At 47.7% G+C, this 27,645-nt stretch overlaps 9 protein-coding genes across 9 annotated transcripts; 2 read left to right on the top strand and 7 right to left on the bottom strand.

Moving 5' to 3' along the window:
- Window positions 1-511: 511 nt before the first annotated feature.
- On the top strand, window positions 512-907 carry F5147DRAFT_837983 (uncharacterized protein; the record flags this gene model as incomplete). The annotated part of the gene is made up of 2 exons (XM_041444115.1): window positions 512-606; window positions 662-907. 2 exons carry the CDS (start codon window positions 512-514, stop codon window positions 777-779), a joined length of 213 nt encoding a protein of 70 aa, XP_041291329.1. The 3' UTR covers window positions 780-907.
- A 3,668-nt stretch (window positions 908-4,575) lies between these two features.
- On the bottom strand, window positions 4,576-5,178 carry F5147DRAFT_701876 (uncharacterized protein; the record flags this gene model as incomplete). The annotated part of the gene is given in 3 exon segments (XM_041437755.1): window positions 4,576-4,960; window positions 4,979-5,060; window positions 5,113-5,178. Coding segments are annotated over 3 exon segments (450 nt in total), but the record flags the coding sequence as incomplete, so codon positions are not given.
- Window positions 5,179-6,933: 1,755 nt separating this feature from the next.
- F5147DRAFT_579180 (major facilitator superfamily domain-containing protein) lies at window positions 6,934-8,970 on the bottom strand (the record flags this gene model as incomplete). The annotated part of the gene is made up of 13 exons (XM_041431476.1): window positions 6,934-7,139; window positions 7,190-7,207; window positions 7,270-7,301; window positions 7,354-7,411; window positions 7,466-7,658; window positions 7,708-7,804; window positions 7,862-8,214; window positions 8,263-8,347; window positions 8,402-8,479; window positions 8,530-8,578; window positions 8,632-8,660; window positions 8,713-8,739; window positions 8,789-8,970. 13 exons carry the CDS (start codon window positions 8,968-8,970, stop codon window positions 6,934-6,936), a joined length of 1,407 nt encoding a protein of 468 aa, XP_041291327.1.
- A 1,037-nt stretch (window positions 8,971-10,007) lies between these two features.
- Window positions 10,008-10,889, bottom strand: F5147DRAFT_701838 (uncharacterized protein). The gene is made up of 2 exons (XM_041437754.1): window positions 10,232-10,889; window positions 10,008-10,180 (listed from the first exon to the last, which is right to left on the bottom strand). Exons 1-2 carry the CDS (start codon window positions 10,464-10,466, stop codon window positions 10,116-10,118), a joined length of 300 nt encoding a protein of 99 aa, XP_041291326.1. The 5' UTR covers window positions 10,467-10,889; the 3' UTR covers window positions 10,008-10,115.
- A 920-nt stretch (window positions 10,890-11,809) lies between these two features.
- On the bottom strand, window positions 11,810-12,481 carry F5147DRAFT_837978 (uncharacterized protein). Its single transcript, XM_041444114.1, has 3 exons — window positions 12,337-12,481; window positions 12,214-12,279; window positions 11,810-12,158 (listed from the first exon to the last, which is right to left on the bottom strand). Exons 2-3 carry the CDS (start codon window positions 12,224-12,226, stop codon window positions 11,917-11,919), a joined length of 255 nt encoding a protein of 84 aa, XP_041291325.1. The 5' UTR covers window positions 12,227-12,279; window positions 12,337-12,481; the 3' UTR covers window positions 11,810-11,916.
- Window positions 12,482-13,007: 526 nt separating this feature from the next.
- On the top strand, window positions 13,008-14,101 carry F5147DRAFT_236866 (uncharacterized protein). Its single transcript, XM_041428764.1, has one exon. It carries the CDS (start codon window positions 13,348-13,350, stop codon window positions 13,897-13,899), a length of 552 nt encoding a protein of 183 aa, XP_041291324.1. The 5' UTR covers window positions 13,008-13,347; the 3' UTR covers window positions 13,900-14,101.
- On the bottom strand, window positions 14,102-18,353 carry F5147DRAFT_236918 (glycosyltransferase family 20 protein). Its single transcript, XM_041428765.1, has 15 exons — window positions 17,850-18,353; window positions 17,579-17,800; window positions 17,231-17,319; window positions 17,020-17,177; window positions 16,906-16,967; window positions 16,508-16,859; window positions 16,285-16,396; window positions 16,137-16,202; window positions 15,963-16,075; window positions 15,654-15,867; window positions 15,353-15,598; window positions 14,931-15,298; window positions 14,759-14,876; window positions 14,637-14,708; window positions 14,102-14,588 (listed from the first exon to the last, which is right to left on the bottom strand). The coding sequence occupies exons 1-15, from the start codon at window positions 18,274-18,276 to the stop codon at window positions 14,304-14,306; spliced, it is 2,904 nt and encodes a 967-aa protein (XP_041291323.1). The 5' UTR covers window positions 18,277-18,353; the 3' UTR covers window positions 14,102-14,303.
- A 2,298-nt stretch (window positions 18,354-20,651) lies between these two features.
- Window positions 20,652-23,282, bottom strand: F5147DRAFT_753925 (cytochrome P450; the record flags this gene model as incomplete). The annotated part of the gene is made up of 15 exons (XM_041440264.1): window positions 22,841-23,282; window positions 22,691-22,791; window positions 22,606-22,642; window positions 22,493-22,552; window positions 22,417-22,429; window positions 22,226-22,361; window positions 21,791-22,175; window positions 21,684-21,739; window positions 21,475-21,631; window positions 21,398-21,422; window positions 21,327-21,341; window positions 21,200-21,274; window positions 21,088-21,143; window positions 20,914-21,026; window positions 20,652-20,858 (listed from the first exon to the last, which is right to left on the bottom strand). The coding sequence occupies exons 1-15, from the start codon at window positions 23,163-23,165 to the stop codon at window positions 20,652-20,654; spliced, it is 1,761 nt and encodes a 586-aa protein (XP_041291322.1). The 5' UTR covers window positions 23,166-23,282.
- Window positions 23,283-25,765: 2,483 nt separating this feature from the next.
- F5147DRAFT_701793 (uncharacterized protein) lies at window positions 25,766-27,488 on the bottom strand. The gene is made up of 5 exons (XM_041437753.1): window positions 27,245-27,488; window positions 27,123-27,186; window positions 26,505-27,075; window positions 26,110-26,448; window positions 25,766-26,049 (listed from the first exon to the last, which is right to left on the bottom strand). Exons 1-5 carry the CDS (start codon window positions 27,407-27,409, stop codon window positions 25,953-25,955), a joined length of 1,236 nt encoding a protein of 411 aa, XP_041291321.1. The 5' UTR covers window positions 27,410-27,488; the 3' UTR covers window positions 25,766-25,952.
- Window positions 27,489-27,645: the final 157 nt, after the last annotated feature.

Here is a 27,645-nt window from a genome sequence, read left to right as displayed (position 1 = left end):
AGTAGATGTGTGACGTGCACTGCGTACAGTGGTCAATCTAGATCAGGTACTTACGGTACTCCGTGTATCCAGCCTGCTCTAGCCCGGCGTAGATTGCAGTAAATACACTATCTCGACCTGGATTAATATTTGCATGGATCTCCAGGTTGAATCTTGTAGATCATCGATAAGTCTACTGCTGATCTGATATCAGGCATTTATCCTTTGCGAAAATAGGAACCTCGACACGCGGAGCGAGGGCCCGTGTGTACGACAACTGTCATAACATGGAAATACATGTGAAACATGACCTGAACCATCAATTTCTCCACTGAACTTCATTCACAGTCCCGATATCTCTTCTCCCACCGCTCATTCCGCCTACCACTCAGCCCATCCTCGATCATACTTCATCGCACGAAGGCCCCATATTATTACCTTCTATTTCGTGATCCTCACGCTATATCTACCTACGGTTATCGGCGGAAACAATCTCCAAGTGCCTTATGAGTGTGCATTCCAGCTGGCATTCATGTCTCCATCAATGTCATCTCGAGAAGACGCTGGAAATCAGCCATCAAAATCCGAAAAATCTGTAGCGTGGCCCGGGGGCGATGCTGCGACCTTGTAAAGTTCATGGAGACTTTCGCACACTACTCGAAAACTGGCCTTCTGTTTGTAGACCATTAGGTGCATTCTCACTGGACATCAGGGCATCCTTCGAGCTTGATCGAATGCTGGGCAATGGAAAACTTATCGGCGAACTCGAAACGACGTGGGATGAGCCTTTCGATGGGTGACCAACTTCTCATTTATTCACATCTGACAGACCTCTTCTTCCCTCCCGTTATTGGCGTCAGTCTTGCGCTCACACTGAAGGGTACATTCATGTGACAATCAGAACAACACACAGCTTGACATCGGTGGCATCAGCTATGCTGTTGGATTTTGCCTATGGAACGTCAATCGTAGTCCACAATAGACTGTGCAATTCCTCAAGAAACAGATGCAGGACACGCACAATTTGTCAAATGTGTAACAAGCAAAACAGTTTCTCGCTTCAGTGATGCTATATAGCATTCTCAGTCGGTTCTTGCCCAGTGTCCGATCAGGCATCCTGATCACGCAGCGACCCTCACCAACCCCGCTTTGTAGGCTACTGTCTGAACGATCTCATCGCCATACATCTCTTCACAATTCAAGTTCAAGTTCAGCACTCTGCTCTCGGTTTACGCAAACCCAGATGAATGAAGATGTCAAGGAGGTTATACTCTGCCAACACTCGTTGGATGCTTCGCCTTCTCTACCCCCTAGTAGATTCACCAGCCATGTGTGGTTGCAGGAAGCCTGCATGTCTCGTTACCCAGTGTAAAGCAAGTACGCTGGTCAATCACTCGCTGTGGAGCACTCCAGATTGGCATCGTGACAGCCCACACAGGGCTTTCCAAGTTGCATTGCAACAGTCCGTAGCTGGTAACGTTAGCAGATATACATCTGCGTTGGAGGCCTACAACACATGTTTCGACCTTCTTGACGGACATTTGGTAACACGATCATGACAATTTCATGGGCGAAGCTGCGACTGCCTTCAGTGGTACCAGATTATTGCTTGTAAATGAAGCATCATGTGCCTTCTGCAGCGGCAATCCACGACACGCAGCCCGAATCATGGAGTAGGGCCGTGGACAGAAATGCGACAAATTTCAACCTAGCTCACAAGTCCTCGGAGTTAAGAACTGTCTATCCGATGCTCAAGGATCCGCTGTCGGTATAGACCGAGCTGCTGTTGATCACTCAGAAGGAGAAGTAGGGATCGGCAGCAGCTGGAATCTGTAGTATTGAAGGTGTCTCGCGATCTCTGCCCCACCTTCGTATGAAGACTTGCAAGCGGCAGCACGTCATAGCCTAGTCATCATTCTCATTGCGAATCGATCCTCGTGCGGCGCTATCGTTGTCACGATCTCAGGAAAGCCCCGTGATGTCCCCTTTCCATCTATCACCCTCACAGATCTGGAGAATCTCAAGGATCGCTTCGCCGGAGCAATACGACACGTATCTATGATGGGCCCAAAGCAGCGCGAAATGATCTAATAGTCCTCTTGCGGACAACATGGGCGAGATCATGCTACCTGTCGTCAATGTCCTGCAGTATCTTCTAAAAGTCAATTCAATCCAGCTGTATCCAATTGCAGCTTTTACGTCTATTCCTCTCCATGCAGGAGCCATGTCTGGAGGATCTCTGTATCTGCTCACACACACACACACACACACTTTCGGCTCTGATCGGATCTAGACAGATGATGAAAAGGCGTGTTGACACAGTCCGTCTTTCGTGTCAATCGGATAAAGTTAACCGGGGCTCTTGGCTGTTGACGCATTGACGGCCCTCTTCTTGGGCTTGTCCGGAAGCTTTACCCGGAAATTGCCGACAATACCATGCAGCAGTACTCACTCGAAGCCTTGCAAGAGAACAGGCGCACCTTGCCTGTCACGGCAAGCAGGAATCTACACAGCCTTACACGTCATAATAATTGAACATTTTACCCTGCTTGGAGAAAGACGTTCTGATGCCAAGTTCGCTTGTCACCACTGTCGGTGATGAAAATGCAACTCTCTTGGCCCACGGACGCTCTATATTCAGCGGCGGCTACGACAAGATAATTTCGCATTCGGTGACACCAAAGCAGATTCTCACATCAACGTGCGATGATTCTTAGGCAGAGATGAAACGCTGGTCCTCTATGGGGAAAAAACAACTTGAAAGTGAATTTTCTAACCTTTGCATACTGTTTATGCATCCTGACGCTCAAGCAGAGAGAGTATATTTGTATACCGCTACAAACAAAGGAAACTGTCAAGACGCGGTGCCCTATAAGCACTGTTGAGAGATATTCTAGTGGGTATGGGATGTAAGTATACGAATAGCCGATATCTGCTTTGAGGTGATGTGCAATGCGCAGGCAGAATATATTAGGCCTTCTCGATGTATGTAATTAATACTATTGATCACATAATCCTGCTCAGCTCCGCAAAAAGTCAGTGCACTACGAGCAGATCGACAGGTTTCGCGTAAAGGCCACTTGCTCTAACTTGTTCCGCTCTGAAACAGGAAGCCCTTCACAATCTCGCTTGCTCAATACCAGAAACTTTTTCAATGATCTAGTCGTCCGAAAAGAAGGGCAAAGGAAAGGAGCATTCTTTGATGTGACGGGGCTCCACGTGATATTTGAATTTGAATTCATGCTTGGAAGTGCTACCGAACGCTGGTCATCTGAATGCACCGTCACGTGAATCACGACGATGAAGCTTCTGTAGAGGACTCATTCAATCGGTCTAAACCCGAGTGGACCTACTAAAATGTATAAAAGCCCTCTTGGATTTTCAGTGTAGTATATCGACGAAGTAGTTCCTTTTTACTATCCCTGAACATGCAGCTCTCTGTGCATGATCATCAGCAGTATCATATTCACTTAGATGTATCACTCAGCCAAGCGAGAGAAACCTGGCAACAACTTTCAACGCGATCTCCTAGAAAAAAGTCAGAAGCGCGAGGAGCTTGGGACCGACCTCATAGAATATATTGAATACATCACAGACGGTAGGATGCACTTATCTGCCATTTATTCATTTATTGATCAACCCTTTTGCAGCAAGTGGAAAGCGCGAGGAGCTTGGGTTCAACCCCATTGAATACACCAGAGACGGTTCAAACAGCATTTCTGGAGGTAGGATACACTTATCTGCCATATATTCATTTACAGATCAACCCTTTTGCAGCAAGCGAAAAGCGCGAGGAGCTTGGGACCAACGTCATAGAACATATTGAATACGCCAGAGAAGGTCCAGGTAGCACTTTTGAAGGTAAGATACGCTCATCTATCGTATATTCATTTATAGATCAAACCCTTTGCAGCAAGTGAGAAGCTCGAACTCGAGTCGGGTCTTTATGAGCACGCACTTGCTTCCAAGAGGATGGTGTAGGGGACAGAACTATAGTTTGGGTCAGTTCTGCCGGTTACAACCGGCAGAACCAGTAAAACGAGTCTAGGCTAGTCTCATGGACCAGCCGACTTGTATGAGAAGAGGATGTGTGACAAGGCGTCTGGAAGAATTTCCCTTAAAAACAGTAGAGCACACTTTAAAACTTCGCATAGACCAAAAACGATACCGCACCGTGCTTCTAAGAAATCCCAACTCGTACTATCATAGATGGGCGAACTTTGGCAAGAGCATCAATCTTGTTCAAGCGCTCTGATCCCATCTTTTTCAGGCAGTCAGCCCTGGTGTACAAATATATAATTCCGACATGATGTAGGACTTCGGCGTGATGCTCCATACTAGCTGGTCCATGAGACTACGAGGAAGTGGCACAAGTTGGCTAGGAATACTCCTGATTTTCCTGATGGGTCATTGAACAATGAAGATGAGGCTTAAGCTTGAAGCTGCGTTACGGCAAGGGGTAAAACAGTCTCGGCAGATGCCGGGGACCGAATCCTTGCTCATGACTAGTGTACGGTCAATTTGGAACTGTCCGAGATTCACAGGGTAAATTTACAATGCGCCCAGAGGCCTTCAAATTCACCACTGTGAATTACCGTAAATTAACATGTCTGCAAATTAACGCTATTTTACAGGTGAATCAGGTCAAATGTACGGTGAATTACGGTGAATTAGGTGAGTTATTCAACTTTCCACTCGTCCCAAGCAGAAGGGTCGGGGACAGACGGAGACAAGGTTTTTGCGGCCTTCTTTGTTGGTGCGGAACCCAGCTGTAAAGGTTGTTTTCCGACTGAATCAAGCAGTTCACGTAGGTAGGGTGCATGCAAATCAATACCGCTGGACGCTGCAAGCACGAACGAATCCTTTTCCGCTGTCCTAAACTCTGAAAGAGCAGCTGGACCGTCCAACCAATCTGCGCCATCATCAAACTCTTCTGAGTCCGAGTCCGAGTCCACTGTCCTTGCTTCAGGTGGAGGAGGCATTCGACCAGCGGGAGGCAAATCTTCAGCAGAACGCTTGCCAAGGATAGTGGATTCCATATCACGCCACTTGACGAGAGGTTTGTATGGTGTTTTTAGTTTCTGTGTAGTCAGTATGAGACTGAGAACTTAACACGCGAAAAATGTTACTCACATTAGAATCAAAACGATGCCATTGTCGGATTTTAATATGATCTTGAAGAGTACCGATTTCCTGCCTACTTCGACGCGGAGAGTTGAGCCAATTAATCGTTGACATGGTGCGTTTGGCAAACTCCAAATTCACCCAAATTTACACCCCCAAAATGCCCTTCTGAGATTCACATGCTGATAAACGCTAATTTACAGGTGTAAATTTACGCCTGTAAATTTACACCCCTCTATTTGACCGCACACTACGAGTCATGACCCATTTTCCTTACCAATTTGATCAGGAGCGTTGGGCAGCAAGGTGGCAGATAGCGCAATGCTATCCATGCCAACGAGCAACGTTAATGCATGACTAAACTCTGCTAACTAGCAGAATTACTACTGCATCATGCCATGGACCAGTGGTAATATGGTTGCATAGTCGGCTGTAACGGGAATTTGGCATGGAACGTGAGTTCATCTCAGAGCTGTACATGTTTGCAATGAGGACATTCATCTCACACTAGCTTACATGCATTCCACCTCGAACCCAATCAAACAATCATTTATCATTCCTGCTCTAAATACGAAGTGATACCACGACTACTGCAGATATCGTGGAATACCATATTGCCGCCTGCCTGCATGTATCTACCTCTCAAGGTCATGCGGAGGTCATAGGGCCGGTGTTTCGGCTCAATGGCAACTCCATGGTGTTACCTTCAGGGTCCTTTTTCTTCGATGGGATCCACTGAAAGGAACACATGAATTTGAGAACTCAATATTGATGCCCCGCATATCAACGGGGGGCTCATCTCACTGTTTACCGTTGTCGTCACTGGCACAGCATTCCCAGGACCGCGCTGACTCCAGCCGTCGTGCTGAGATGACAGTGTGCCAGAGTTCAAATAACTTACATTATGTCATCATTTTCAGCTGCTTGGAGACCACGAGAGCGACCGCACAGACTTGCTGTGATCCGTGGAACCCCTCTTTTTCTCACCCCTCCGTTGCTCTCCACCGTTGGACGCTTCCGTCACCCCTTCTACACGTGCCATGCATGTCACTGCTTCCGCTTCCACTATTGCCTTCTAATGGTTGCCACACAAGAAATTCATTATCCCCGTACTACTTGCACGCGGATCAGTCCCGTCGTAGACATTGTCGAGCACGTCAAAAGACGTGTTGCTTACTCGATTTCTGTCTATCACTTCACATTCGCAATTCCGGCTGAGCATGACGAATTGTTATTGCTTGTCGAGCACGTCAAAAGACGTGTTGCTTACTCGATCACCTTCACACTCGCAATTCTGGCTGAGCATGACGAATTGTTATTGCTTGTCGAGCACGTCAAAAGACGTGCTATTCTCTTGGTGCCAATTCGTTCGTCATTACCGTTCTCGGTGACGTTCCTTTTTCAAGCCTCATGCACATGGTCGTGCCACGTTGATGCTCGACGTTTTTTTCACAGATGATTCTCAGACAATTACACAGCACCTTGTGCTGCGGACATCCCCTTAGATGCTTGGGACGATAGACACGGACCGCAATTGCGCTCATTGGAGGTAGTAAGCAGTGTACACGTATACTTCTGCGAGTCGTCTCCAGAAAATCGTATGTGAGATGTCGTCAGAATTCCTCAGAATGATCTCGGTATGTACCAATATTGCATGTCATTCTATCACCTTCACATTCGCAAATCCGGCTCAGTATAACTAGAATCAAATTATATGCGCTATATGTATGTACTAGCAAAATATAATCATTGTCACGAGAGGAGCCACGCAGCGGTAATCACTTGTGGATTATACATTAATATTGCCCCGTAAATGGACTCGTAAGCTGCTCACTTGGGATTCATTCTTCTTCTGCACTCTAATGTGAACGAACCGCATGAAAATGTACATTGCGGCACCGGCCAGTGCAGCGATCTGTGATTGATTAATCGAAGTGTATAGAGAAGCGGCAATCGCGGTCGACTCACCCCAGAGAACAGAGCGGGTCTCCACCAAATATAATTTGATGTAAGTAGGGCACCGGCGATGGGTGTTCCTAGGTAAACATTTATAAGGTGAAGCAAGAAGTGCTACAAATGCACCTACCAATTAAACTTCCGAATCCTGCAGAATGAACGCGTGCGAGTTTAAAATAATATAGAAGTAAATCTGATCCTAGCACTCACCACCAAGAAAGAAACTGATACCCATCCACCCGCTGTGACCAGATAAGATCATTCGCACATACTGAAGCTCGAGTTATCACTCACCCAAGCTCAGAGGGGTTGTGTGTTAGGTTAGCCATAAGTGGACTCAATAACGCAGTGTCTGCATGACCGATTAACACCTTCAACTGTGTAGTAAAACGGAAAGAATACTTACACACCCCTGAAAAATAGCCATAAAGCACAGCAATGATAACGACGCTGGCCAGGCTATTCAATCCAATAGTGCCCAAAAGTATCAATCCGCACGAAATTGCCGAAATCACGGTCAAGTTGATGACTCCTATATACCCTGCGATATACCCTGCTGAAACTCGTCCCACAGAGCTGGCCGCGCTTAAAATCACAAGCTGGTGATCGAATCAGCAAAAAGACCACTTGTATAATGCTAGAACCCACAGAGTAAGACGAAAAGGTGATGCCGGTACCGTGTTGGGTAGAATCGAGTTGAAGAAAAAATGTCGGGTAGTAAAAGCCAATCTGGAAAAGAAACGCCCTGCATAACGAGTGATTATTTTCGAAAATTCGAGAGATGCTGTATTGCAGGTCTTACCCTACTGTCGCGAAAAAGAACGGAACATCACGAAGACACTTTTTAGCTGCCATGATATAGTTCACTGGTGTCGTCGGCGGATCAAGGCGTGTTCGCATACACAAGCATGCAATCAAAAGGAGCGCGCTAACTAACCCTGCACTTGCACGTACACCATTGGCAAAACCAAGGCGCCCATTTAGGAGATTATTAAGCATAATCGGGTGGACGATAGCACCCAGCGATGAGCCCATAGTAAGGAATGCCATCACCAGTGTGCGTTTCCGTCTAAAATAATGCGAGACGATGGCCAGGCTCGGGATGTACAGCAACCCCAAAGCGATACCTGAGCCTAAGCCTTGAGTAAGGAATATCTATTATGATGTTAGAAACCAAAAAGTCAGAAAGCCGGAGGGCGTCACCTGATAGTACTGATTAGGCTTCGCCAATGACAGCATGAAGAGAGAGAAACCCTGCAGCAGCGACCCGGCAACGACAAGATGGTAACTAGGTAGTAGGCCTGCTGAGCACCGTCTGCAAGACATTGGCATGCACACTCACAAATAACCTCGATCGTATAGTGTGCCTGATACAAGGCTCACAGAGGTGCCTAAAAATGTATTGAAGCTCCCAATGAATCTGCAAGAGACCATGAGGATACTCACAATAGAGAAGCCTATAGAACTCACGAAATAGCAAATGATGTCTCATTTGTGAGATAATTTCCAGTATAGAAGTCTAGAAGGCAAGCCGCTTAAACAAAGTTTCCTCACTTTCATGCGCAGCAATACCTTGGTATACACCAAATGATGCAATGTAACTTTGAAGCTTCAGAGCGCCATCCTTCATCGATGATAAAGCGCAACACTCACCCCCAACTGCAGAACAATATGAGAAACCTAGGTCAATCAAGTAAGAGCCAGCACCAACAAAAAATTGTCTCCTTACGATCCAAAAGCAGTAGACCAAGCGGCAAGACCACCTTCTGGAAACTCTTGCAAGGGCAAAGGCAGGTCGGAGTCCTTGGAGACTGAGTATTCAACTACTGGCAGCTCCTCTGACCCCCCTTTGTGCTCTTGTGCAGTCCAGGGTTCCTCAACAAGTGTTTCAGGTTTAGTTTCGTCTGCCATCGATGTAACGGTTGACTTGCACACACGATGAAACTGAAGTTTGATCCTTTTATCTATCCTTGATGACAAAAATAAATGAGGGAAGTTTGGAACAAGTACAGAGGCGTCGAGACAGTTACCGTAGTACGTGGCTAATAATATTATTCCAGTGTTCATAGCCATGAAACCGTCGCTTATATCCTCCTGGAATTCATTTCAGGAAGCTTGTTGAAGCCTGCAAAAAGATGAATACAATCATTTGTTTAATCACCGTTAGCCTCGGAGTCTTGCACCATCCAATGATCATCGACGACCAATTGGATTATCTGTGAATATAAGATGGAGCTGTGCTAGATGATCAGTGCCAAAAACAGTAGCACAGCGTTGTGGAGATCGTCTGATATGATATGACGGTACCGAGCGAAGCAAGCAAAGAGAATGATGAATGCATACTGAAGTTCTCTCGGTATAAATTTTTTTTTACAAGGGGGCGAGGACTTTGTTCAAAAGTAGTGACGCGCACCATAGGTAAATAACGCACCGCGAATCGGTGTAGCATGAGACCAGCTGCGGAAAGGGCCCATGGTCCATGATGGAGACCCGAGTGCGCAGTCCCTGCCGGTGCTAGTAGTAGTACATGGAGGTCTGGACTCTGAGCACCGATCGTTTCATCATGTACGTACTGTACTGCGGACCGGGAGTAACGTATCATGACGCATAAATGCTTACATGCTAGACGGTAGAGCGGGTTCCCATCCAGCGGTGGGTGGTGCAGCTGGGTGTTTGCCACCATTTGCGTAACTTAGTCAGTAGGGATAGAGCCTTCGGGCGTTGTCGTAAGTAGCATAATCATTAGGTTGAGGCCACACCAGCTTCCAGAGGCAGGCACACAGCCATGCCAGTCCAACGGTTCAACGACCGATGGCATCCGCTGCGCACACGATCCACTGATGAAAACGTCATCAATTTTACATAGTGAAAAAATTAACATCAGGCCGCAAATAGCAATGGCAAAACTTGGTACTCAATTCTGTGCGTCCAGAAGAGGTTCCGAGATCGGACTGGTTGGACGCTGAGAGTGTTGGTGAATTGTTGGTGAATTGTTTGGTCATATTGCCATTAGCCTTATTTTTCAAAGTCCGCTGTGCTCGGAGCAGTCATCATTTTCAACCGACGAACATCACAAACCTACGCGTCCCTTTCGGAACTTCAAGCTTCAGGCTATGAATGTGTGGGTGCCTCATGACACGAAATCGTCTTCTCGCCGTTTACCAATTTCCAGACTTAGAGAAGACAGGAGTATAATACCATGCTGCTTGCTTCGAAACGTCTAGTGAACTTGTAGAATGTCTGGGACAAAGACTCGGCAAGAATCGAACATGTGGTCTTAGTTCCCGCAGGCTGTTGCACGATTGTCGCGAGTGGAAAGGGGGAATGGCATCAAAGGGTTGATGATGGATCAGGCTGAGGCTCGTGAATACGAAGCTGAGCAAGGGCCGGAGCCATGTTTGATGCATGCGTGATGCATTCTGTGTCCGGGTTGTTCCAGAATACTGCAGCACCCTTGGACGATAGTCTTCTTTAGTCGGACGAAGTCGGTTGTTCCTTCTTGATCAATTGGGCGAAGGGCCAGGCTGGCCAGAACACCCCCGAACCTCGTCGGTGAAATACTAGCATGCCGTTATCAATAGCCTGAGTATGCAGTGCCATTCATATTAACATTAAATCATTCAGCCACTCCATGGCCATACCCTCTAGAGACACCCCTAGCCAGACCTTCGTTTCTTCTATTAGAAGGGTACCATCACACCATTGGGTTAGGAGCCATCCCAAGTTGCTGTTGACCAGGCAGAAACACTGTATAGGAATTTTACGAAGCAGCAGTGGGGAGCAGTGGTACTAGTAGCTGAAATCTATCATCTTGGAGGTTTCTCGTGATTGGGTTGAGTGCACCTCGCTTGTCATGGTCAACAGGACCACGATCGAGCGTTCCTACAATTTCCATTTCGCCATGAGAGACACCTCTCACGCTGCTTAATATCGTAGAAAAAGACATTCCGACGCCGAGTTCGCGTTTCTTGTCGGCGATGAGAAGACGCCCGACGAAGTCATCCATCTCGCAGCTGGCCTGCAGTTTTCTGGGCTCAAGAGCGTCATTGGGTGGTCGACGACGCTGTTGAAAAACAATTCATGGAAGCTTTCTACCGGAACATGTTCGAGGATGGTGGTGTCATGGATTATACGAAAGGCGGCACGGGCACTCGGTACTCAACCACGGTACGAAGAAGAAGGTGCTGCTCGAGCAGGGCATCGATTGATTTCATATTGGGGGTATAGTTCGTATTTACCTTCATCCGGTACAAGTCGTTGATCTTGGATTCTCTTTTCATCCCGTCAGTTGTCCCTGTTGTAAGACTCGCTTAATACCGCATTGTGTCCTCGATCACACATACGGTACCATCATATAAGAGTCTTTGCGACTTCAAAGTTTATTCATTACCCACGCATTTGAAGTATGCTCTTCATACACGGCGTAGGGAGAATACGCTCCACTCTAACGCTCAAGAGGCTCGCCGAGCACTTCAAGTTATGCATGGTCGACGCCCGCCCGAACTGAAATGCTATGCATTCCGGCATAATTTATCATGGTATGTGTATAGCGTTCTTCAAGCCCGGCTTCGAGACGGACTAGTCCCGACGGTCTCGAGTAGGAAAATTGAGGATCTGTTCGAATGTGTTCGTTGCAAGGGGACATCAGTCGAGACTCGAAGGGGTTTGCGACCGAATAGAGCGGCCTGGCAAGCTGTGCAAGGACATCGTTTTGGCGGGCATGCGCATGTACAGACCATTCAAGAACGCAGCGACAAATACACCTATTGATTCCACCTTGCAACTTTGTTGTACAACAAGACATCACGGCAGGCCATACTACAGTACAAACTAGCAGCGACCCAACTCAAACTGCTTCTAATCATCGTTGATGTAGTAAACCCCCGTGGGCCTCACAACCAAAGTCAACGCCTTGTTATCGGTTGGATCGACCGAATTCCTCAACACGAAGGCCACTTGCCAGAAGCTTCTGGCCCAAAAATCGGCCTTCCCCGGCTCGATGTCAAAGAATCCAGTAGACCGCTCGTCATTGTCATTGGTGATGCGGACAGAGATCGTGTATTGGGTGTTGTTGACAATCTCAATCAGGGTCTTCGTGGCTGCCGGTGTGCCCAGAATGATTATTAGGAACCAGCTGCAAGCATCTTAACGCACCTTTGGCAGACATTGTGCAGTAATAAAGATATTTGAAAAAAGTGCTGAATGCAGTGATAAAGATCCCTGGAGAACGAATCAGAATCAGAAAGGGGGACGAATGAAACTAGGCCTTGGACTCACTCAGAGTAATTGAAGGAGCGATGGGGACCTGCCTTCGAGACTGACCGCATATTTATAGGGTATAGCACGGGTATGGTGGGTACGGGTACGGCGAGACTCAGATATTCCCAACTGAGGCGCTCCTTTCCTAGATATGACGTTATAAAACAATACTAGAACTTCGTCGGAACCTTGTTTACGATTTATGTACAGTATCAAATACAGCTTTTGTTCTGGTGAGGCTTTTGTACGAAATTACATAGTAAAGTACAGTTATATACGGAGGTGCGAGACTCTTTGTGATCCTTTGGTACTTCAGTGACGAATTTCGAATACATTGGTACTAGTGTAGTTAGTAGTAGATGGTGAAGCATCAAAGTAGTCTAAGCAAGATGCGTTATTGACAAAGTTCGGAGTGCGCGTGCAAGGTTTGGAGATTAGAATGGTGAAGTTTCGGTGACGTGAATGGCCGCCATGGTGGATATTGATTTAGTGATGTTACGAGGGATCAAATCTGCGAATACATTGGCGACTAAGATAAAACAAGTTTAGTTTGTGTAACCTTTGTTGAAGGCAGCCATCAGCAAGAGACCCATGATTTTCGCTTGTCAAAAAGAAGTTTGATGCTTACGGCGCTACTGTGTTTTGCATTACCTGGCAAGGGATGGCTATGTAATCTGCGTGATATTGCTACCGTACTCTGAGAGGCTGGAACGCAAAGTAAGTGCTGCTCTATTTTCTTTTTGTTGACAAATTTAGAGCAGTTCCGGCCTTCACACTGGAAAAGCCGCTACCTCACTTATGTTAGCTTTATCAGGCTGCCGAAGATTTTGGATTGTGTTATTCAAGCTCTTACATCGGCTCCGAGTGAGTCTTTTGCAGCAAAACGCCTGGGTTGGGTGCACCTCGCTTGTCATGACCCGTGCATTCCTACAATTTCCATTTCGTCATGGGAGACACCTGTGACCTGTCACGTTGCTTAATATCGTAGAGAAAGACATTTCGACGCCGAGTTCGCGTTTCTTGTCGGCGATGAGAAGACGCCCGACGAAGTCATCTACCTCGCAGTTGGCCTGTAGTTTTCTGGGTTCAAGAGCGTCATTGGGTGGTCGACGACGCTGTTGCAAAACGCCTCGTGGAAGCTTTCTACCGGAACATGTTCGAGGATGGTGGTGTCATGGATTATACGAAGGCGGCACGGGCGCTCAGCGCTCAGGACTCAACTACGGTACGAAGAGGAAGGCGCCGCTCGAGCAGGAGATTGATTTCATTCATATTGGGGGTATTTCCTTCCATTTGGTACAAGTCGCTGATCTTGGTTTTCATCCCGCCGGTCGTCCTTGTTGTAGGACTCGCTTGATGCCGCATTGCGTCCTTTATCGATCGCATGTATGGTACCATCATATACGAAGAGTCTTTGCGACTTCAAAGCTTTATAAATTCATCACCCAAGTTATTTCAAGTATGGTCTTCATACACTGCGTAGGGAGAACACGCCTCGCTCTACCGCTCAAGAGACTCGCCCAGCACTTTAAGCTATACATGGTTGGCGCGCGCCCAAACTCAAATGCTTGGCATCATTGAAGGTGTACAAAACTCTACCTACAGGAGGATCGACGTTGACGAGTAAAACATTTTGCTGCTCACAGATGTACATCGAAGAATGTCAGCGTAAGCAAGGAATGTCAGGATGCACGGAGATCTTCAGCAAGAGACAGAAACTAGCGCTTCATTTCCTTCTTATCTTGTACCGAGATACATTCATCCTTCTCACTCGAAAGCATTTCAATCTCGACACAAGCCGAGACAAGACAGTTCCGCCAGCGAGCTTCTCCGAGATACATTATCAAGAACTCCGACGACACTTCAAAACAGTCATCATTGGTGGTCTATGGAAAATCTATGGGCACAAGCACATCAAGTGTTCTCAAACATATTGCACAAATCTCGAGACGAAAAAAATCTATACCGCGCAGCGTGACTCGTGCTCACAGATACCCTCTCAAGTCGTCCCCCTGGGGCGTCTCCCCAACCAAAAACAACATATGCTCCACCACCTCCTCAGGCGTCGTCACATGCCAACTTGCAAGCGTCCGCTTGCTGCTATGTCCAACGGCAGTAGTGAACACACCTTCGGGAGACACCGCGAGCTCGACGTCGCTGTGCTCCTTCGTGTTGTCAACGAGCATTACAGACAGCGGGGGCTCCATCGTCGCTTTGCCGATGGAGGAAGGGGGGAAGAGGAGTAAAGCGCGGAACATGTCTTCGTCAGTCTGCTGGAGGGTGAGCGAGTGAGGAAGATGGGGAGGGATGAAACAGACCTTGTCGTCACCAGCACAAAAGATGAACTCGACTCCAGGGTTCTGGTATAATATACGCTTGACGATCTCCCCCTTGCATGAACTGTCAGTCTGCACGTATATCAAAGACCACGCGCACAAACCTTGTTCACGGCGATAGGCCTCACTTCTAAATTCTTTTTACCTACGAGCACTTCGATCGGCCTCTTGGGCACCACATTATTCTCCAATAAATCTTGGCATTGCCTGCATTGGAACTGTCTATAACCCACCACTCATCAGTTTCACTCAACAAAAAAACACAAACACACGCACCCCCACTCGGGATCAGTCGACCGATAATGCCATGTGATCGAGCTCTTCTTCATCTCGATATGACTCCCAGTCGTGCGCTCCGTATAATACCTGAAAATCTCCGCTACTTCCTCCATCCAGCTCATATCCAAACTGGCAGTGAAATTCATCCACACGGCACTGTCAGGCGAACGGATAAATCCGCCGTGCTCTGCACTCATCCCGAGACGCGGAAGATGGCCAAGGTGTTCCTCTAGGAACGCTTGGTCACGGCCGGATACGATATATACGATGTTGTTAGGGTCGGATGAAAGTTTCGCGAGGGCTGTCAGCGCATCAGGAGAAGGAAGCGCCATCGACGGCATCTTGACGATCGGCGTGAGCGTACCCTATCCATCAAAAGTCAACGACGACGAGCCCCGTATCCCCTATCTATCACTCACATCGTAATCAAACAAAAACAAACGCTTCCCGGCGTTATCATACAGCTCCTTGAGATTATCTCTAGGGATGTAAGGCGTTTGACGTGCAGTGTTCTGTCCGTTGATCTGCGAGAGCAGCATCTTGGCAAGGACTGCAGCCCACGTGTGCGAGGTGTGAGTCGTTACGACGGAGTGTAACGCCGCGTGCCTCGAAGCTTTCTCATCCTCCGACATGACCAACCCGCGGTTCATCGCAGCTGCTACATCCTACATACCACACATCCGTCAATCACATCACACAAAGACGGCAGATACTACGCACCCCAAGATCCCAAGGGTTCACCTGAAGTGCATCAGCCATGTGCTGGCTGATACCCATAAACTCGCTCAACACGAGGGGCGAGCGCTTCGTGCGCTCTTGTGCGATCACGAACTCCATCGAGGTCGTGTTCATCCCGTCCCTGAGGGGCGTGATTACTCCGAGGTCTGCAGCGCTCAGCAACGCGTAGAATTCGTCCTTTCTGAGGGTTTGGTGGCTGTTGGAGTCATCACAGAGGTGATGTGTGGAAGGAAAGGGCGAAAGTAAATGCGATAGATGAGACACGTGAAGCTGTGATAAAAGCGCACGCACTAGTGGTGTACGGGTATAAAGTCCAAACTCCCATACTCCCCATTGATATGCGCGACGAGCTCCGAGACTTGACGCTCAAGCTTTGGGGAGTCTGTTAATGCAGGGGACGTCACCTGCAAACAGCGTTTACCATTCATTAATATCTGTGTGTTGCATTCGAATGACAGGACACACCTGAATAAGTACGACCTTGCGCTGCCACTCTGGGTAATCATGCAAGAGCTTCTCAAACGCGCGGAGCTGATGTTATACGTTCGGACAATGGTACAAGAAACAACCAATCAATGAGCGAAGATACAACCATGTGAGAAAGAACAATCACCTTTTGCAAGACCCCCTTGACGACATCCAACTTGTCCCTTCCTACGATGATCTTCTTGTCTGCGTAGAGCGCGCGGAGGGCGTCGAGTTTCGGTTGGACGCCTGGGCGGAGGCTGGTTGCGTGCATGCGTTATAATTGGGCGATGTATGAGTGTTCGAATTGGGGTGTATGCGTGCGTGCCCATCAGTACCTCCAATAAAAAAGACCCAAACAAAAAACTTACGTATCCCTTGCAACCCTCTCTGCATCAACCCCCACCGGACAATGCGTAACAGCAGCTACATGTCCCTGTACATCAATACCGACATATTTTTCAACGCCTGCTCCGCCTTTCGCGCTTGTTCCACGGCGCGTGAGGCTCGCTCCACGGGTGGCTCCAACCCCAGTTCCAGTGGCACTGCGCGGAACAACGCTCGCACCCCGGGATGCACTAGTAGACGTGGCCGTAGCACCCTTACTAGTAGTTTCATACCCGCACACGCGAACGCAGGTGGAGGTGAAGTGACGGGTGTAGCTGTAGGTTTGGAAGCAGATGAGGTTAGCGCCTAGCATTCCGTCGAGAATTTCTTTGCGACCTGGATAGAGTTAGTTAGTTGTTCGAGGGGGGGAGGAGAGACGTACGCGGTAAACACCTAAACACCTCTGAGCTAGGGAAAGGGGTGTGTACGAATAGACCGATGACGCTGTGGTGTGTGTCAGTAGTGATGCCCTCCTCGTTTGTAAGGAAAGACGCACACGTCTCCGCCATTCTCCCCGCCCACGCCGCTCACAGCGCCAGAATGCATTGCATTTCTGAGCATGCGAGGGACTAGAAGGAGATGGTAGTCATGGACCCAGACGAGGTCGCCTGGTTTGAGGACGCTAGCGAGGCGGGTTGCGAATGCTTGGTTGGCCTTTTGGTGGTGTTGAATGCGATGAGATGATTAGATGAACCAACAGAACGCACCTGCTCATAATATTCATAGTTGGCATCAGCGCTGGCATGCTCTGTTGCTACGTCCTGCCAGAGGAGGTAATGGAAGAGGGGCCATAGAGCTGGGTGGGTGTTAGCAACGGTGATTGAGGTTCCCCGGGCCGGTAGTAATAAGAAGCAAGATGGGAGGTCGAAGGAGAAAATGAAAGTGATTGGACGAGATGGGTAAGTATTAAATGCGATCAAAGTTCCGAGGCCGGTGCATCCGAAGAGACGAAAGATAAGAACCAAAGAAGGAATCGAGTATGAAAAGCGAGTGAGAAGGGCCAAAAGTAGACGATGGAGGTAGATCAAGAAGAGGTATTCCTGATATGGACTGACTTTGTTTACAATAACCATCGTAATGACCGTGTGCGACGTTATCCTCCATCCAGAGCGGAAGATAAGTAATTGGTTTGCTGGTTTCAGGTTCGAGTGCGTTCTTGTCGGTATAATGAGCGAGCTCGACGTCGAGTGCATCCTTGTCCTCTTGAGAAATGCGAGAAGATGGAATACGATCTCGAACGGAAGGGATACGTTCACCAGTGGAGGGATTGACGTCAGCTATGGAGAGGTTAGTGTTATGATGATGAGTGAAAGTGGATTGAATGACCATCATTGCCATCGGGTGGACCTGCAGGTGATAGAATGTCGCCTGTCCATCCAAGAATGAGTTGTTCGTGTGTGAGGCTGAGACTACGAATGCCACTCGTCATTGCGCTGTGTCCGTAGCGTGGAGCGAGTTTCCAACGCTCAGGTTGAGTGGGAAGAGAGATTTGAGGAACCTCATCGGATGGGCTTGGTGGTACATCTGAAAGGATACGTGGAGGTGTAGGAGGTGGACTGAGTATGCCATCTCTTGTAGTGGTTGAAGTGATCGTGCAAGTTACAGGAAGATAATGGCAGACATGAATGATGCGGCCTGATAATTGAACACCGTTGGCTTTGTGTCGTGCTTCGAGAGTTCTAACATGATCTCGAACTGAATCAAGTGAAATGTCGTCTCCTGCGCGTGTGTATGGTTCTGCGAATGTATCCATGATTGAAAGACTGTAATGCCATGAGCCAGGTTTATATAGCCTATTGATAAGTAAATCGGATCGTCTGGTTTTTCATGCATCCATGCTTAATTTGGTTCATCCCGTCACTCACTCCATCAGATTCACGCTGGCACTTATATAACCATGGCCCACTCACTTCACAGATATTACCATGCACCATCTCGTGGGCCATCATATGCTTCACATCGAAGTCGTCTTCTGCAGAATCTCTCACGCTCAACTCGAGCTTCATCGGAATCCCGCGTATCGAATGCCGGCCAGAGCTTACGAACAAAGTCGAACATCTCACGTCAAAACAATATTGATGCAAACGTTCATCAGAGCAAGAGCCGGTTATTGGATGGAATGTCGTTTGGAACGAGTACGCGCGTCGCCCGGGGCCATCGTCTGTCTATCCTTTCTATGAACGATTTCCACCAACATTTCGTCACCTAGGCTCGTCCAGTAGCGCTATGACGATCACAGCTACGCGCCTGCACGTCATCGTCTGCTCCACATTTTCCTCTTTATGTGCCTTCACACTTGACCTGATCCACCACGAGCTATTTATAGAAACTTCATACCCTCTTCTTTATGACTGGGTTTCTCGCGGAATATCTCGTGGTAGGTGGTACTTCGTTTATTGAACAATCACTCGACGAGCTATACTTCATCATCGACATCCATCACTATCACATCGATGTCTATCTGCAACTCATTACCCTCTTTCCGACCTCTACGTCCTTTGCATTCGATGCGGGGTACCTTACGATGGCCTGAGACCTTGCTCAACGTGAATGGCAATCGATCGACCCATGGATCATGCACATGGGCTATCCTTCTTCGATGTGATGCTCGTTGTGACCATCATATCGTATTCCGCGCGCCTCTCGTTCCTGAATTTGGCTCAATCTTTCACTTTGAAATTCTACATACCATACCATACTATCTTCGGCTTCGTGGATCCACCAACAGTGCATTTCAGATGGAAAAGATCAGCTATGTACGTTATTCGTGACCCTCTGTAAACCAACTATGAATATACTAGTGTAGAACGTCTTCCATGCCAAGGTTCAACCGACGCGGTAGTGGCCAGATCAAGAAAGGTTGGCATCAGGGTTCGCGTAAAGAGGACGGCTGACATTGACAATCACATCCTAGCTAGAATTGACTAGGCCTACATTCCACTACTAGTGCTGCTATTGTTTGCGGCGTTGCTTTCGCTGCCCCTTTTACTTCGGGCACTGGCCAGCTGGTCCCTGATGCTGAAAGTAACGCCGGCTCCACACTTCAGGTTGCTGGTGGTGAACTTGCCTCGGGTAATCTGGCGGGCGTAGCACAAGATGCTGGCTATGGTGTGGGTAAGACACTACAGGCTGCACTCCATGGTATGTCATTTCCTCCAGCTCACAGTTCTCCGCTAAAGTTTTTTCAGACCTCGGTTTGGGAAATATTAATGCTCTTAAGCGAGATGATGCTTTGATCAAAGCTATCGCGGCTGGTATGACATTTCCTTCAGTTCACAGTTCGCTGCTGAAGGTTTTCCAGATGTCCAAGACCCTGTTCTCACACCTAAGAAACTCCATCTCCAATGATATCGACAACTCCGATTTGTAAGCTCGGCAGGAGCGCAAGTCCAGTTAGTATTGGGCCTAAGCGAGCACACTATTTCAAGTCTCCATTTACTTTAGCACGGTGCCTTTTTCTTCTTCGCCTGCCTCCACTTCAGCTCTTCGACGGCGAGCTCAAACTCGTTCACATTTATTCTTGCTCCAGATTCACATTCTTTGTCACCCACCCAACTCTCCCTTTTCTCTGATATCCTGTTTCAGACATTTGGATTCTTATCACGTTCACTCTCATACGCTTTTCATAACTATCTTTAGTTCAATAAAATTGGATTACCGCCTTTTAACAAGTTTGACAATTCGCGACCAGTTGTCCCGCTCACTCAGCAGCTCCACTACTCTGTGCTACGCTCGGCCCAGCCCGACTACTCTGACATCGTGTCGACAATCAGTAGCAGACGATGCTGGAGGTAGATATGCCTATTTAAGTACGAGGGTGACCATTAGTGTTGTGGTTGTAATATTCAGGAGAATGCATGAGACTCGGAGCATCTGTTTAGAATAGCACGTCATAGATCGAAATGTGTCCCAAAATCATCACTTCTCGACTTTGTTTGAACAAACAATTTGTTCACGTGGAAACTTTACATTCATAGGTCACTTGCAAGAAAAAAATACTGGTTATAGTATGGTGAAGCTTGATGTGTCTGCATATAGAAAGAAAGTCGTATTTAGTCACTGTATGACTTCGACGTCATCTACAGCTTCCATCTTGACCCACATACCACCCTGCGAGAAAGAACCCAGTTAGATGACTGCAAAGTATGTCAGAGAGAGACTTGCCTCAGCATAAAGCATCACGTGGAATCTCGGCTTGAACCGCTCGATGGCCTGTCGACCGTCTTTCTCAGCCCACCACGCAGGTGGGCACATTGCAGGCTCGGGGGATAATGCAATCGCAGAAAAATTTTGCAGCAAACGAATAAGCATGAACGACATTTGGTTGTAAGCAAACTAAGGTACGAAGCAGGGCATGAGACGGGTGGAGGTAATGAATAACTCCACGTACTTTTTTCCCTAAGCAAATCCTCGGTCCCGCGTTAAATGGGAGGAAAATAAAGGGATTAGTAAGATATTTCTGCAGGCGCTCGTCGAGCCATCTATCCGGATCAAATTCCAACGCTGTAACACGAAGTCCAATTGAATCAGTAATTTATATGTAGACGAAGTTCAAGCACCTTACCGTCTGGTCCCCATAGATCTGTTCTCCTATGCATAAGGAACACTGAATATATGACCCTGAAATCGTTCAAGCAGTCATACGATCAATCTAAACGATGAAACGAAACACGTACACGACACCCCCTGGAACAAACAGAGGCTTCTTCCCAGGTTCGGGGGATGTCCATGTAGTGTCATGTACGGCTTCCCTGAAAGGTCGTAGCTCAAGTCTAGTATCTTTGAAGTAGCCCGGGAACATACCTCACATCAAAGGGGCTAGGAATTTATGGTAAGACGATCTAATTCGGCTGATATCATATTCAATCACTTACAGGGCAGGGAAAAGGCGCATCGTTTCTAGAACAGATGAGTGACATCCCTACGTCCGACAGGAAACAAATATATGCACCATTGAGAACGGCCTGGATGTACTTCATCTCTTTGATATCCCCATATGTAGGCATGCGAGTCAGCCCAACCTTCGATATTATTTCCTCCCTAAGTCGAGAGAGGATCTCTGGATGCATTGCAAGTAAATAAATAGCCGAAGTCAATGTCGAGGCTGTCTAATATTGTTCATCATCAACATGGGAGACTCAAAAAATATTGCGAGCTCACTGTATCTCTTCCTGCCAGTAATATGTTCAACGTTTCATCTTTGATGACTTTGAAGTCTGAAAGGAATATTTCAACAACAGAAATTCCCAGGTAACGTGCCATCTCACCCGACGTCAGCTTTATCAGATGGTCCAAAAAGGTTTGGTCTTCCGTAATTTCATTTGCGTCTAATTTAGCAGCCGTGCTATGCCTCGTCAGAGCGGCTTCGAGGATCGGATCTAAAAATTCGTCGACCACTTTCATATGTTGTGCGGTGCTGTCAGCAAAAATCTCAGTCATTGGCCAGACCGCCCCAATAATAACACGACGACTGATTGCATGCTCAGCTTGAGAGACAGCATCTGCGAAGGCTGCAGCAGTGTCTCCCCGACCCTTGGTATTTGTGGATTCTAGCGTGTTATCGGGGAAAGGAAGTTCGACGGAAAGTGAATCGGTGCAATGTCCAAACAGGAACTCCGATGCAGAGTCGAGTGTAAATCTCGAGATGAGATCCTGTAGTACTTCATCAACACAAGATGTCAAATGCCGACTTGAAGTCCTACTTGGAAGTCGATTGCCATGTCCATTCTGGAACGGTCCTTCGCCAAGGCGATAGCACGATTCGCATGACGGTCAAATATCTCAAAGTGGCTTATCCGATCATGGCTGAAGAAAGGTCGTGTCATGGTTCGGTGAAACCTAGAAGCACGCCTAAGGTTCCCTATTAGGAATGATCTTCAAATGCACAGCTCACTTCCATGTTTCACCTGGTGGGACAGCCAATCGATCCATCAGTCGCAACATAAAGGGCTCTCTAATTCACACTTTACCATCCGAGTTAAATACACCCGTTCCAAGGACGGAGTCTGCTGCTTCTCTGAACTTTGCACCTGCATCGAGTCATGATTCATCACATGTAAATAAACAACATGTATGGGCATACCTTTCACGTAGTTATGAAAATCGGTTGCGAGAATCGTCTGCCTGGAGCTTGGTTGCATCGTCTTCGAATATAAATTGGAGCTTACCTTTACGTGCTGGGGCTCCGTGGTCACGATGTAGTCCTCCCATAAGCACCGATAATTCAAAGTCGGCCCGAGTTCCTTCATCTCGTCCAGCACAGGTTGTCCTGGACAAAAGTCAAGCACGAACATGAATGCATGAGACAGAAACTATACCAAGGTATTCGACCTTAAACCTCTGGATCGTGTTCACTAACTTGTCCAGATTTCCAGGCCATCTGCCCTGGATACGAGGAACGAGTCTGGCATCGAGTCGAGTGGCCTTTCGTCGCTGCGATATCACATCCACGAAAATATAAGTTGCAAGCCCCAGAGGCGCTGCACCCAAAACCACCACCGACAATAGCCATGGGGAGACTGGAAAGCCTTGCAGACAGGCCAGACGTCCTACAATGATGACGGAAGAAGCAGTCGGAAAAATGACAGAAAGCAAACCACGAGTGAGGTAGGCCACGCCAGGACTGACCCGAGATCGTGACATGGCTTTGATATTGCTAGTTGATGACCGAGATCCGACAGTTCGAAGTACTTAAAGCCAAGGTGCCGTGTCACAGGTGATAGGTTAGTTACCAGAACGCCGGGTCTGCAACGAGTATAGTACTGCGCTTCTTAAAAGTTAGATAAAGAGCTTGCGTGGCAAAGCCGCAAGCGCTCAGCAGTGGCAATTCGTGGGAGGTGACTCGTGGCGACATCGACGCCGTCCGTCCAACGCACAAACAACTTCGTAATTCAACTCATCTGTGGTGCCAAGACGATGCATTCGACATGCAAGAGCGTCGAGCGAGGGAGACAGTACTGTGCTGCAAACCTTATGCAAACCGAAGCACGACGACAGTAATCTGACCAGAACTTGCTTGAAGTCGGACAGTGCGGGGCTTCTGTTAATATTCTAATCAATAGGAGAGTCTACACCCACATTTCCACTGGCAAATCACAACCAGCACCACATCGAAGTCAAGGAAGAGGAATTTGAAATTTCCTCTGCCAGGAAAATATCCGATGATACGATAACCAGATGTTCCAGAATATTAATGTCAGTATCTCAACTAGCCTTTCTACATGACATGCACAGGCTTACACGTGCGCGGTAATTCAGGTTACCCTTGCAAGGATACCGCCATTCGGATCGATGCATGGCTCATGACAAGACATGTCCGCCATAGGGCCACCGGCTCCAAAGGGTTACTTCGATGTAAGAATTCCTCTCAGACAGAGGAAATGAAATGGCAATCCAAGCCATGCATTGCCTTAATAGCGTTGTTGGCAGAATTGCAGAATGGCAGATGCCATTAGGCAGCCAGTGGGAATTACCAAGCGGCAATTGCCGGCAGTACAGCTTGAAGTTGGCAATGTTTGTTGTTTGTTCCTACTAAAAATTCGACATATCATGCATCATGTTTGAATGTATCTTAGTATGTACTATGACGTTGGCAACCATCATTCCCCCAAAGCCCAAGAGCTGTTTGATTGACGTACTGGATATTCTGGACGGTGGCCGCATGCATCGACTGGAGTGAGTCAGGGAGAAAGAGCCGAAAACGCTCATAATACATTTCGCCGACCTCTGCCACGAGGCCAATTCCTTTCAAATCCCCGCCTATGCTATTAGTTGCTTGGTCGCAATCATGCTTGAAAAACCATCAGGAAAAACCTCCCACCCGAATTTCAACCAAGTATTCAGTACTAGTTCGTGGTGAGACACCACCATGTCAAGGAACGGCCCGGAGCGCACTCACATTTAGGGACGCTCAAAGTTAGGTGCGCACTTCGCACACCGCACACGACCCCCTCGCAAATGCACCTCCACCCAAAATGGTAACCTTAGATAATCGTCGGACTTTGGACTAAACCTTGCGGCACGCAGCGCTGAACAGTAGTAACTAGTTACTAGTCTTGAATTGTTCAAGGCAGCATTCCTAAACCTTACCCATCGTGACCATTAACCTTGCCAATAGAGTAACCTTGCCAATAGAGTACTTTGTTAGTGCACATGTTGTACATAAGTATTTTGATTATTTAATCAATTCAAAGCCGCATTTCGAGCGATCACGTGATATAGTAGTCGTGAATTGTCTAAGGCAGCATCCTAAACCTTACCTGAACCAATTCCAAACCTCGTCATCCCAAGACCTTACAGGCCTGTTTTTAACCCTTTCTGCGCAGTATATTGTTCAGTAGGATGTTGTGCTTTTCCATATATCATATATCAATATATCACGTGAATCACGTGATCACTCGAAATACGACTTTGAATTGATTAAAATAATCAAAATACTTATGTACAATATACTAACAAAGTACTCTATTGGCAAGGGTTAAGGCCTAAGGGTCACAATTGTGGGTAAGGTTTAGGAATGCTGCCTTAGACAATTCACGACTACTAGTTACTACTGTTCGGCGCTGCGTGCCGCAAGGTTTAGTCCAAAGTCCGACGATTATCTAAGGTTACCATTTTGGGTGGAGGTGCATTTGCGAGGGGGTCGTGTGCGGTGTGCGGTGTGCGGTGTGCGAAGTGCGCACCTAACTTTGAGCGTCCCTATTCATATTCAAGACCCTCTGGCAATTCATGACACCGCCATCACAGCGAGCAGTTGGGAACGGGATCCACGTGTTTCATTGAGGTTGAACGTTGAGCATCTCACATATTTCATATTGCAAAACATTCTGAAGAACAATCGCGTTAGCACATCAGCGATTCATTAGATCATGACAAACCGCCACACCTGCGTCGACGATGTCAACATGGTTGCACTTATTTACCACCCATACTTGATCGTGCGTGCACTGGCATAGCCGTGCCAACGGTAAGACCGTTGTTCCTTCTTCACAGGTAGACACGACAGCGAATTCCTAACCAGACCCTCCTCTTGCGAGTTTTCCGTCAGTGTGCACAAGGTTCGATGGAACTTCGAGTGGTGGGGCATGGACTTTGCTTCAACTTATCTCGTCATCATGTCTCCCTAATTGCGAGTGGATATACGCGACATTCTTGTTCGCCCCGTGTATATTCTATCAAAACTCCGAGTCATTGCAATTGTCAGACGTCTCAGAATCGACGTGCGACTCAAACAACAACAAAGATTTAGATACTGAAGAATTGATCATTTAGTGAGTACTGTTACACGTCCGACGCTAAAGAATACCTGAAAGAATTGACCAGCACGACAAGGAGGCTATCCCACTCCGAAGACAAATACCAAACGAGCAAACGAGGACGAACATCATATCCGGTGACCCAAAAGCGAAAGGTTTATCACATACATAGCAATCACCAGTCGATCTTCTTCCGACCTCCACCTCGACCTCCGAAGCCCCATCCAATCTGGTTCGCAATCTTGATTGCGACGCCAACGTCCGACGCAAATCTATTAATACATCATCAGATCAGGTATTAACAACTTAGTTCACGATGAATATACACTCACGCCCAAACAGTCGCCGGGTTCTTTTGGAATTGTCGTCCAACCAGGACGACATCGGCTTGACCTTTATCAAGTACTCCTTGGGCGATCTTGCCATTGGTAATCGACCCGACAGTCCCGACGACAAGCTTATCCCCCACAGCTTGTTTGACTGCATGTGCGAAAGGTGCTTGGTATGCCGGGCCGCCTTTGATGATGGCTTTTGAGTGGTTACCACCACTGGAGACGTCGAGGAAGTCAACGCCATGCTCGGCAAGAATACCAGCAAGTTTGACGGTATCTTCGACACGCCAAGAGGGTACATTCGGAAGTGCTTCTTCAAGCCATTCAGTCGCAGAGATCCTAAGTACGAGTCATGATTCAGATCAAGTAAGAACATCATATGAACTCGAAAATACCTCAGGAAGAGAGGCATGTCTTCGGGAATGACGCCACGGATAGCATCCACGATCTCGAGAGTCAAACGAATGCGGTTCTCGAAGCTTCCGCCGTATTCGTCTGTGCGCGTGTTGCTGGTGGGGCTCAAGAAAGCGCACAGCAAATAGCCATGTGCGTTGTGAATTTCAATGACGTCAATGCCAGCTTTCAATGCTCTCTTCGCAGCTTCTACATATGCGACGACGAGCGCCTTGATCTGCGCCTGGGATAGCTCCTTAGGCACTGGGAAGGTGTCATTGAAAGGAACCGCGGAGGGCCCCCATACATCGTCTGGCCATCCGCCTACGCTCTCAGCCGCTGCCATACCCGAATGCAACCACGGCACAACGGTGGATGCTTTCCTGCCGGCGTGGCAAAGCTGAATGCCAACCTTTTGGTTTTGGGAATGGGCAAACTCGACTATCTTACGAAGGGGCTCGATTTGGCTATCTTTCCAGAGGCCTGAGTCATCAGGGCTGATGCGACCCTCTGGGACGACCGCTGTGGCTTCGATTATAGTAAGACCAGGACCTCGGGTGAAGATGCCACCCACTGGATACCATGAGTATTTCGATCGTGCTCGAGATTCATAGACGTACGGTGCGCCATATGCCAGGACGTGAGATGACCATCGTCTGCAGAATATTGACACAGTGGAGATAGCTACACGAGATTGGGATGAGACGTCAGGGGAACGCATCGATCAATATGATGAACTCACGAAGATACGGTTGTGGAATGTCGTCCCTCTTATCTTGATAGGCTGGAACAACTTTGGTATAGGACTTTCCATCAGGCTGGGGGTCAATGCTGTGCCTGCAGCAGGAACCTGCGCAGGGGTAAAATATGGGATGGCGGGTGCAGGCTTGTTTGCTGGAGGCTGCATATTGAGGGAGTGTGTAAGGAAACACTTTCGTGTCCTCCATGCTATATATACCAACTGGCGCTCAGCTAGTGTCTCAGGATGTCGCAATCTCACTGGATTATTCAGCGCTTAGTGAGATATACAGTAAGCTCTGATGGATTAGAATGATCATGCATATAAATAGGTGACAAAGTGATTGCTATGAACATATAAATATAAGATGGAACGTTGCATACCAGATACATCCTTCGACTACG

This window comes from Suillus discolor, assembly GCF_016758755.1.
Source record: "Suillus discolor strain FC423 chromosome Unknown F5147scaffold_37, whole genome shotgun sequence".
NCBI lineage: Eukaryota > Fungi > Basidiomycota > Agaricomycetes > Boletales > Suillaceae > Suillus > Suillus discolor.
The sequence above is the reverse complement of the archived record's forward strand: the minus strand, read 5'-3'. Positions and strand labels throughout refer to the sequence as shown.